The 11,765-nt window shown below is 41.3% G+C and overlaps 1 protein-coding gene across 1 annotated transcript; it reads right to left on the reverse strand.

Annotated features, from left to right (window-relative positions):
• Positions 1 to 7,396: 7,396 nt before the first annotated feature.
• On the reverse strand, positions 7,397 to 9,616 carry LOC128734163 (gelsolin-like). The gene is made up of 3 exons (XM_053828206.1): positions 9,541 to 9,616; positions 8,483 to 8,712; positions 7,397 to 8,420 (listed from the first exon to the last, which is right to left on the reverse strand). The coding sequence occupies exons 2-3, from the start codon at positions 8,705 to 8,707 to the stop codon at positions 7,479 to 7,481; spliced, it is 1,167 nt and encodes a 388-aa protein (XP_053684181.1). The 5' UTR covers positions 8,708 to 8,712; positions 9,541 to 9,616; the 3' UTR covers positions 7,397 to 7,478.
• Between the last annotated feature and the right edge of the window lie 2,149 nt (positions 9,617 to 11,765).

Genomic DNA, 11,765 nt, shown 5'->3' on the forward strand with positions numbered 1-11,765 from the left:
TGCGTATAGTTTCCCAGGCTGTAACCTACGTACTGGGGGAGTTGTCTCAAGTTCAAGCTGCGCGTAGTAAATAGTTCAGCGAATTTTTCCGCAGCCATACTCTCTAGCTAGGCACGATTGGCAAGTTGGTGTCACGTGACATTGCCGGCCAAATGCGCGTGCCGCTCTGGCGAATTGCTAATCCAAATCAATCAAATTGATCTACAAAATTTATTGTCGAGTAATGACTTTTTACTGAAGATAAGGTTTGAAAAAATATATGAACTGTTACAGCATCATTCGATATGAATGGCGAAATTCCGATATGACTCATGATGGTCTATATTTTTCATACTGGTTTTAATTACGGTTGTTGGTCGTTGTAAGTAGCTAATTGCTTCCGTAAGTGACTGTTGCGATAAGTGCGGGAACAGGGGCTCTGAATAGATCTCCTCACAATTAGCACAAAACTTGGACGGCATTTCCCCCCGGCTGGGGCGATGGCATTGTATGGTTTGCATTTTTATGAACTCATTGTTATTTATTATTTTTTATTATTATTTATTTTGTGCTCAACTCAATTTGACGGTCAGGGGTTTCTGAATAATGAATGAATAATAAATATTAGCGCAACTAGTTGTAGGCGCTACCACAACTATTGAAACAACTATACTACCTAATAATAAAAATTTTCAATGCCCTAGGGATCCACTTCAATGCTTGGCTTGCACTTTGCGGATCGCCTTGAGAGTTTACTTAATTACTTAGTTGGCTTGCCGTCGCCCTAAGACAAAGTCTGATGAACAAATTTTCTCCAGTGTACTCTCTTGTGGGCTACCGCCCTACCAGTGTCCAATTCCTTGGACACCGAGTACTCTCCGCCAGATCTGGCTCCACCTGATCTCGCTCCACCTGATCTAACTATCTTGCTCGTAGTGTCTGGTCGTTTTGTTTCTACCGGAATTGAAGCGAACACCATCTCTGCATGCAAGGCAGTTGTCCGGCATTCTTGCAACATGCACTGCCCATCGTATCCGTCCAGCTTTACCCACTTTTTGAATACAGTAGTCTCCCGAATAAGGCGATGGGTGGTGCTGTACGTCCATCGTGATATCTTAGCCATCCATTAACCGATAAAGTTGATTTTTGTAGTTGACTACACTCAAAATAATCCACACGTCCTTTCCACGTGAAAAATCACGTCAATTTCTCTACAAGGATTTACGTGACTTTCAGGTGATTGTTATTGGAATAAATAATAACATCTATCTGATTTACACGTTAACGCATTAGTATGCGTGCGAACTACCTGAAAATCACGTAAATAGTACAGGAAAAGCTGGGTGGAAAATATTCACATAACTTTTCAGGTAACTTGGACGTGAAATATATTTTGAGTGTAGGTTATACCAGATAACAACAACGCACAGTGGTCCAAATAGCGGAATACGTGATCGTGTGATATTGCACCGAAACGTGAAGTTTTTCGCATATAAAGTCTTTAGGGACATTTCTTGGTATAACAAGCTCCTTCTTGTGAGAGAAATCTTTGAGCGATTAATTCCCTTAAAAGCCAGATACGAAATTTATTTTCTCGTATATTCGAGATACAGATTTGGTACTTTCGACAAAGTTGTAGTAAATATCAATACAAACAACTTTATCAAAGACACCATACTCGTATCTCTTCATGGAAATGATATATGAAGCGTTATGCGTGGACAAACCCTTTAAAACAGTTTTTAAACACTGACTTATTCTAGTTAACTTTTACGTATTCATAGTGTTCTAGAAAGTTGTTTATTATGCTAAAATCAACGTTTTTGTAGAACATTATTATACGTTATTTTCTGAAGTTTCGGATATTTTGAGTTTTATTAGTGACAAATAGTACTCCTTTGAGCTTAAATATTTCCCAAGGTGGTAAATGGTGGCAGATCAAATACCTTCTTCTTAAAAGTACAACAAAAAAACTTTAAAAGCAAGTGTCAATTGTTTGTATCCTCAAAAGTTATAGTTGTTTCAAAAATCCAACTCAGTAATGTTTACAAAACAATTAAAACGTACTTCGGATGCAATAAACGCCATTTTGTTTACGTTAACAATTTTTTTCTAACAAGTTAAGTTACCAGCAATTTTTTCGCTTATTTTCGAGTTGAAAATGAATGTAGAATGTAGAAATTATTTGACGCAATTAATAAAAGAAAAGCTTCCAAATAACTAACTTATGTCTATTTTGTTCAATACCTTCGATTGGTGTCTTTTCAAAAGATCACATTCATAATGGGCTGCCACCGAATGACCGAAACATAAATGATCGAATCGCGAATGGCCGAAACCCAAATGGCCGAATTTCAACAACAGTCACAGAAGGCCGAATCACGAAAGGCCGAATTTTCTTGGAATGACTAAATAACTATTCAATTAAAACATGAATTAGCAAGCAGTTAACAATTAACTTTACTTAAACAAAAAATAAAATAAGCAACACAACGTTTTACTAAAGAGAATAAATGATTGAAAGTGCTTTCTTTCCCTAAGCGCAAATGATTTACGTTCATCATAAGATACGAGACCTATTTAACCTGTTAGTAGGAAATGTTTTCTAGATTATTTAGGGCGCGACGGGCGCAGGCCACGAGTGTGCGCCGGTGTCCCGCCGTCGGAAGCGCCGACCACTGCGGGGGGCACGCCACCCCCCCCCCCCCCTCTGCAGAAGCCACTTCTATATAACAACGTTAACAAAATGGCGTTTATTGCATCCGAAGTACACTTTAATTGTTCTGTAAACATGGCTGAGATAGATTTTTAAAACAACTATAACTTTTAAGGATACAAACAGATACACACAATTGACACTTGCTTTTAAAGGTTTTTTGTTGTACTTTTAAGTAGGAGTTGTTTGATTTGCCACGACTTGTCACCTATATATAATAATATTTAAACTCAAAGAAGTACTATTTGTCACCAAAAAAGCTCAAAATCTCCGAAACTTCGGAAAATAACATATAATAATGTTCTACAAAAACGTTGATTTTAGTAAGATAACAAACTTTCTAGAACACTATGAGTACGTAAAAGTTGCCAGAATAAATCAGGGTTTAAAAACTGTTTTAAAGGGTTTGTCCACGCATAACGCTTCATAGATAATTTCCATGAAGAGATACAAGTATGGTGTCTTCGACAAAATTGTTTGTATTGATATTTACTACAACTTTTCCGAAAGTACCAAACCTATATCTTGAATATACGAGAAAATAAATTTCGTATCTGGCTTTTAAGGGAATTAATCGCCCAAAGATTTCTCTCACAAGAAGGGGCTTGTTATACCAAGAAATGTTCCTAAAGATACATATGCGAAAAACTTCACGTTTCGGCGCAATATTACACGATCACGTATTTCGCTGTTTGGGCCACTGTGTACCTATGCTCCGTTCTCCTGTACTCTGTCGAAGATCGTTTTTAGCACTCGTCGTTTGAAAACTCCGAGCTCTCACGAGTACTCCGCGAGCATTATCTGCGTTGGATGCCCGTAGAGAACAACCGGTCTAATAAGCGTCTGGTATCAGGGTGCACCTAGCACGAGGGCTTAATCTGTTCAACTGCTATTGCTAATGAAGTTCATAGTAAATATGATACCCGCTGCCCAAGCAGCACACTTTTGGCACTTTTAGTTGAAGAAACTTATTTACGACTGAAATTGGTTCTAAATCAGTTGCCACAACTGCTTTATAGCAACTGTGCTAGTAGGGTGATAATACGCCTCCGGTTCGCATTGCTGGTGTCATTATCCGCCGTTACGCCAAGGTAGCCAATTCATCGACTACCTCAGACTTCTTGTCGTCGATCGTTACATTGCTGCCCAAGCGGCGTCGGTCGGCCTCGGTTCCACCGGCCCACATGTACGAATGTACATGTAGATGTATTTACCTTTAACCAAATCTTTTCTGCTTCGCGTTTTAGTCTGGTGACTGTTCGGCCATCACCAGAGAAGTTCTGCCGATAATATGATATGGATATTGATATTTACGCGGCGGAAGAACCACGACAATCGACCCCAGTCACTGGTCGAACCACTGGGGACTATCCGGAGCTGGGCTCCGATGGCCTCTTTTTATGGCTAGCTCGAGCGTGAGATCCGGAGGCTCAAGTTCGGCTCTGGGACAATCGGAAGTCCAAACACGGTCTGGTCTTTCGATTCAAGATTTATTTAACTTACTGGGTGTGTAGTGTAAGTGTACGGTGTGCCGGCTGGCTGGTGCCGGATCTAGCGGTATCGATTCGGTTGGTGTTCAAGCAGGGGGTGCCTGGTGAATCTACTTCGTGCTTCTCGTTTTGGTGGTGCTATCTCTCGGAACTCAAAATTCAGTAACCAGCTCCGCGCTGCGTCTGCTGTCCGTTCAGTAGGGCAACGAAATCTGTGGAGGAAGTTCCTGGCCTAGCTTGGTCTGCGTTACTTCCGCTGACACTCGGCTCGGTTGGAAAGAACCGTGGCTTGCCAGCTACGCGGTTGACTTTCAGCCAGACAATAATAATGGGTCCTGGAGGTTGGGGCGTAGATTATTAATTTTAGTGCGCAATTTTTTAATATGAAAAAACTAGCAATAACAAATATGACGGGACTTTAGACTTTATAGCATTTCTAGCAACATATTAATCGACGCAAATAATGCTGAATAGCAGTATACACGTTCTCTCGCGTTGCTATTCCTACATGGTGTATGGGGTAAAATGTGCAAACGGTAACAATATTGAGCATCAGCAAAGCAGATGAATTGACTGAATTTGTTGAAGATCGTGCCCTGCGTGTGGATATCAACACTTGGTTGATAACACCTTTGAAGTCAAAACGAACAAATGATGCGTGGGAACTCTGCATTTACGGCTCTTTTGGAGGACCTGCTGCGGTGTAAATATTTGATCCGTTATTGACCGTCCTTCAACAAAGCCGGTTTCATAAATTTCCACGAATTTGTACGCAATTGGCGATAGACGGCGGAAAATGATTTGGGACTGCACTTTGTAGGAACGATTAAGAACGATTATCGGTCGATAGGCTAATTTGTCGCCCTTCTTGTAGATCGGGTAGATAACCCCATCTTTCCTCTCCTCCGGTAGTTGTTCTGTCTTCCAAATTCTAACAATTAGCCAATGTAGACAAGTGGCCACCTTTTCTGGTGTCATTTTAATAAGCTCCGCTCCGATGCCAACTTTCCTAGCCGATTTATGGTTCTTTAGCTGCATGATGGCTTTCTTAACTTCGTCTACCGTTGCGGCTGGCAGCTCTTCTTCGTTTGTGTTTCCTTGTCATCTTGGTTCTCCACCAGGGCACTATTGAGGTGTTCATCGAAGTACTGCTTCCAGTTTTCGGTCACTTCACGAACGTCCGTCAAAATACTGCCAATCTTATCCCGACACATTTCGGCTCGCAGCATAAAGCCTTTCTGGGATCCGTTCAGTTTCCGGTAGAACCCTTCGCGTTTCCTGAGGATGATGCAGTCGCTCCAACTTCGCACTTCCAGGTAGCGCTTTTTCGGCCGGAAGATTTGGTTTTGCTGCATCTTCTTCTGTTTGTGTCTTTCTACGTTCCGGCGTGTGGCACTGCGCATCTTCGCCGCCCATGTTCTCGGAAGCGGCAAAATCGATAAGTCTTAGGCTCATTTCGTTGGTTAGCGGTTGTGCGCTGAGCTCTTCAATCACCGGTGTGTGTTCCTCCTCCTGGCCGACCCGAGCAGTGAAATCTTCGGCGACAATATTGACATCATGTTTTGGGCAGCGGCTATATTGCTGTTCCAACTGCGCGTAGAATTCCTCCTTGTCGTCATCGGTACTTTTGAGGTGAGGGCTGTACACGTTGATGATGCTTATGCTGAAGAACCGGCCCTTGATTATCCTTGATTCTGATTGATTGGCCATCACTCAATCACCTGTTTCTGCATCGCACCCATCACTATGAAAGCTGTACCCAGCTCGTGTGCGTTGTCGCAACTCTGGTAGAAGTTATGTCCATCTCTGAACGTACGTACCGTTGAGTTCTTTTAGCAAACCTTCTGCAGCACTACGAGGTCAAGCTTATGGCTCTTCAATACATTGGAGTGCACTCGAGTGCTCCCTTTGAAGTTGAGGGATCGGCAGTTCCACGTCACGAGTTTCCAATCCATAGTGCTTTTTCATTGCGTGGATCTATTTCGATCGTTTTAGTGCGAATTTCTTTGTTCCTTGTTCTTTGCTTAATAGTTTTTCGTGGTGATGGTTTGCAAGACCTGCGGCGCCAGTTCCCTGGTTTGGCGGAGGACCAACGAAGTTCGGCCTTCTTTCTTTGTCAGCATATGACCATGTCTTCCACCGGGGTTGGTTACCCGATCTCTTCCGAGGTTACTCGTATCCCGCATGGTACCACTAGGGGGTAGGGATAGGAGTTGTTGAATAAGAGGCTGTTAACTATTGTAGGGTCAATGTTATGCCTACAGGTGCGCAAGGCATCGACGGTACGCATTATTCAGCTGATTACCAGTTTTAAGAGTTTTTTGTACTTTTTAATCACTCACGCCACAGTACTTTTGGGATAATCCTTCAGTTTTGCCGGTTCCCAAGTTGACACTGATTGTTTTGAAATTCATCAAAATGAAGCGCCCCGTTTTTTTATGATCTAAGCTTTATTATTTCCAGGAGCCCTTCTTTGTGGCTGTGATGGTATATCATGGAGTACAAAAAAAGCTGTGGGCTTAAGCGTCTTTCTAAGACTTGACCCTTCTTTATCGTCAGACTTCGCGGCCGGCTATTAGAGAACAGGACAGTTACGGGGCTAGTGCAAAAATCCTACTGACTCCATCAAGCAGCACCGCCTAGCCGAGACTCGAACATACGACGACTGGCTTGTTGGACCAGCATCGTACTTCGAAGCTAACTGGGCGCTATCATGGACTACATTCAAGCATAAATTGTTCACATAGTTGCAGAAATTGCAGAAGTTTGCAGAAATTGCTGAGTGCAAAATTTGCATATGGAATGATTTACAAGGGATTAACTTCCATGTTCACCGATCTGGGAGAACAAATAGATAAATATGATATTTTTACTACCGACGATCAACCGCCCATTGCTTTTCGACTGTCTCCGAGACAGGTTCGAATCAACAACGCAGGTTTCTTCTATTAAAATGAAGGCGGTTGCAGCTCAGGAATACGGAAGTAGACAGTACAGCATACGTTCGAATGGAATGGAACAAAGTTGGATAGCTTCAACATGAGGAGCTTTTAAAATCGTTAGCAATATTAATCAATGGCCGCTTATTGAAAAGTTAATTAAATTTTCTTGAAGATTAATTAAAAAAAACTTTAGTTGAGTGTTTTGAAAGATCTTCGAACATTGATTTAGCCTTTCAAGGTTTTCTTTCGTTTAAAAAGTAGTTTGTAAGTGTATTTAAACTTGGTTTATTCGTTGTTCGACTTTTTACTTGAGTGGTTTCATAATCTCATACCTGGAATGTAAATATCACATTAAACTAGTCTCGTTCCCTTTGCTCCAGCATCGCGCCAAGTTTGGAAGAAATGTTTGAAGGGTGCAGTTTCGGCATTCTGTACAATTCGTTCTACCGGGGTCCATGCTGGATACTTTTTCGACTTGATAAACTCCTGTGCTTTAACTAAAGCTTGAGTCTTCTCTTGCTGAGAAGCACTTTTACCGATCCAAACGTAAAGACCCGATCCGCTGTCCAGAATGAATGAATCTTCCGGCTTGAGCATTTCCTGTTTCAGCGGTTTTTGAGTGATTTGTTCGACTACCAATTTTCCACCTTTCGAATCGGTCACTTTGTATAGAGCAACTAGAGCTGCATCAGCCTTTTCGAATGCGGCATCTTCCTTGGCCGCGGATTGCTCTGGAACCAGATTGGGAGAACCAGAACCAAGTACCTTGAAGAAGTCCTCCTGATCAGTAAGGGATGAGAATTCGTCAATGATATGAACAGTGGCCCGTCCGGAGTGGTCTTGATCGCGGATGTCATTTGCGACGTTGATGGCCTTCAGTTTCTCAATGCGATTTGCTTTCGGTCCAACGTACACGTAAATGTTTCGATCGGTATCCAGGATGTAGCAATCTCCCTTATTCATGGCGGATACGGCCAGTTCGACCTGCCGTAGGCGAATATTTTTGGCTCCCTTGACCTGGAACAGACGCTTAGGTTTGGCAGCATTGGTTTCGACATGTTTAAATCCGGAATCGACTCCACCTTCCAGATAGCGCACGCCTCCCTTGAAGTAGCTGAGGAACAGATCGGATTCCGATCCTTCGACTTCGCGGTGCTGCACCGGAGCTCCGTTCAGCAGATCATCCAACTGGACGGTGAGAATGGCCGCGGATCCGGCCTCGTCCTGGCTGGTTTTCAGGCCCAGCCAAAAGTGTGCGTCGTACGATTTTTTCTTGTTTTTATCTTCAATTGTCTGAAAAGTCGAAACAAAACCGATTTTAATAATTTTGGAAGGGTACCTAAATTAATTCTTACATTTAAAATGATGTACGAATCACCGGTGTAGAATTTTCCGAACTCCGCCTTCGGTACAGCGACTGGTTGAAATCTTTCTACTCGCCAAACTTCTAGGCCTTTAGATTTTCCGGCGTTGTTAAAAGCTGGAATGTTAAGCTTCCGGTTCGGTCCACTGGGAACCGTCGCTGCAAAGGCGACGCTCAGGGTGATGGCTAGTGCCGCCAGCAATGTGAGGTGATGCATTTTTCCTAACCGATTGAAAAATATAATCAAAATTACATAACGACATAAAGCTTTACGTTATCAAAATTTTCTCTTTAAAAAATTTTTCATATTGAACTATGATTCGTAACAATACGCTTCATTTTTTTGCTTATAATTTTCTAAGCATTTTTATATGATTCTCAAATTATTTTGACTTGATTAATGCATTTTTTAAAGATTTTGTGTATGTTGTGTATTTTGTGTGATCTTACAAATTTTTTAGAATACAACCTTCACTAATTTGGTGATATTTAGAAAGTTTTTAGATTTTGTTCAATTTAAACTGATGTTGTTTTTAATGAACTGTACGCTTATTCACTTAAATATTTTTCGATAGATAATATAATTATAATTACAAAATTGAGCAGGTTATATAAAATCTAGTATCATATTTTTTCGTTACATGAACGACGGCTTCGCTGCTTCAAACTTATCAACTGTTTCTTAAAGAACGAAGCGGCTTTGTATACAAAATATTCACATGTGATCGTCTCTATTTGACATCAGAGGTCAGCGATTACCGTCATAGCCGACGGTTTTTCAAGGTTCTTTGCGTATTGCTTTAGTGCAAGGGGTTCACATTTCCTTCAGTCGATCACGGTTTTGAGGTAATTAAGGTGTGCATGACTTTAAGTCGTAGTAAATGATGTAGGTTGTTTACGTTGCTTTTACACTGACTATATTTTGGAAGTCTATTCCAATGCCCGCCATCAAAAAATAGACAAACACACTAACAGGCTATTTCAGACCGGCTTAAAACAATTAACACCTAACACTGCAACGCGACTAAAATGACTCAAACCGGCACTCACCGTTGCTGCTGTGGATCACCGATCTCTTCAAGTATGACCGTGTCGTTCAACTTCTCCGTTCAGACTAAAGTCGAAGTAGAAGTCAATTTATAGCAATAAGCTCTTGCCTTAAAAGCTAGCAAAACAAAATGAAGTAGGCATATATAACTGTACTACGGCCGGGCTATACGTTCACCCGGTCAGTGCTGATAGACTTCTCGGCAAGTGGTAAATAAAACAGTAGAAATGTAAATAAACAGGAATTGATTAGTGTGTACATCCAATTTAATGGCACCGGTACCGTATGTATTAGACTTTTTTTTCAAAAACAAAAGAACAGATCAATGATACAATTGTCATATGATGAATGAGTGTTCTGGATCCATCTTGAATGATTGAATCGGTATGTACCTACTAGTAACTTTAATAGAGGCTGGTTGTCGTAAACACATCGTGTGAACATCTTAACATCTCAGAATGGCTCTATTCTAAACGTCAACGTATTTTTCCCCTATAAATGCGGCGGCTCATGTATCAGCAATGACTTTGTACTCGATGCATATTTTCAATGGGATGAACTATGAAAGAGTAATTCCATAGAACATGACGTGCCACTGATTACGCGAAACAAGCGGCTCACAGAATTTCTTCAATCTCCATGCTATGTCTATTTTTTTTGTATTGAAGATGAAGAATTTTCTGCGAATGTGTTGCCGGTGCCGTAACGTAAACAGCATCAATAACAGGGTGGCTTGCTGACGGGTGAATTCCTCTATCATTTGATAGTCTTGACAATTTGTAATCGACACCCTGCTACACGCAATGTTTTTACCATAACCATTGTTATTTCATGGAAGTGTAAAATTTCTCCCGAATCGATCACTGATAAGCAAGAGATTGATAGTTTGATGTTTTTGAATAGCCATGCGATGTTTTATAACTATTAGTATTTTGTTCTTCTAGTATAAAGGTAAAAACCAGACTAAACAGTTTCAGTTTCGGACGTATGGAAAGCAACAAATGGCGGAGTGGGATTTCGCATTACAGAAATGTACCTAGAAAGTCGTTTTTGCATTGAATTGTTACTGACAAAAAATGAATTCACTACGATGATTTCAAGCATTGTGAAGCCTGGACAACCACGAAAATGGACGACAAAGCCGAAGCTGCTAGAATTGGAATAAATTGTTAGGGTAAAGTTATACCGACAATAACTAATTCGTTTTTATCATGAGCGAGCATCGGTTTTCAGGAAGGACAAGCTGTAACAATGGCACTATTTAGAATTTATGATGATATCGCAGTGGTGGTGGACAAAAAGAACAAAGCTGTCTTAGCCCTTATTTACTTCTCGAAAGCTTTCGACACTATTTCGCACGACCTTTTGTGCTACAAACTTGGTACCCGATTCAACTTCCATCGTTTTGCCATCATGTTCATGTGGTTATACCTAACTGGGGGAATTAAAATTTTTTTCTGTGGAGAAAAGAGATTGAGTGGACTACCAGTAGCTTCTGGCGTGCCCCAGGTTTACTTCAAAATCCCTGTGTCCAGAGTCCAGAGTCCAGAGTCCAGAGTCCAGAGTCCAGAGTCCAGAGTCCAGAGTCCAGAGTCCAGAGTCCAGAGTCCAGAGTCCAGAGTCCAGAGTCCAGAGTCCAGAGTCCAGAGTCCAGAGTCCAGAGTCCAGAGTCCAGAGTCCAGAGTCCAGAGTCCAGACTCCAGAGTCCAGAGTCCAGAGTCCAGAGTCTAGAGTCCAGAATCCAGAGTCCAGAGTACAGAGTCCAGAGTCTAGAGTACAGAGTCCTGCGTCCAGAATCTAGAGTCCAGAGGCCAAAGACCTGATTGTTGGCATCGCGAAACGATTTGACCACGGGAAAAATTAGCCAGATGAAAACAAATCGCGTTTACGTATACGCGGCGTTGTGTGCTTCAAATAAAAGTCAGTAATTCTTGTACAATACGGTAGCTTTAGCACAACTCACTTGGTCTGAAAATAAAATTTTTCTGCATAGTGCGATCCTTGAGTTCTTAGAGCAATTGAATTAATAACTCAATTGGTTTGGCTAATTGTCCAATTATAATAATTGTATGCATGTGATATTCACATTTGTTAACAGCTGCAAAGCTGTAAGTTCACGCTATAAATTGATCCTTTGACCGTTATCTAGTTCAATTCAAGTTTGTTGTCTCTCATAATGGATTTGATTAAGAGGACGAATTCTTTCCGCAAAATTCGTGTGAACATA

This window comes from Sabethes cyaneus, chromosome 2, assembly GCF_943734655.1.
Source record: "Sabethes cyaneus chromosome 2, idSabCyanKW18_F2, whole genome shotgun sequence".
Taxonomy (NCBI): domain Eukaryota; kingdom Metazoa; phylum Arthropoda; class Insecta; order Diptera; family Culicidae; genus Sabethes; species Sabethes cyaneus.

What these genes read in the sequence shown, in the direction of transcription:
- LOC128734163 (XM_053828206.1), bottom strand. Translation starts at nt 8,707, where the DNA reads ATGCATCACCTCACATTGCTGGCGGCACTAGCCATCACCCTGAGCGTC. An exon ending in ATTCGTACATCATTTTAAAT is followed by an intron (nt 8,421 to 8,482) that starts GTAAGAATTAAT and finishes TCGACTTTTCAG; the next exon opens with ACAATTGAAGATAAAAACAA.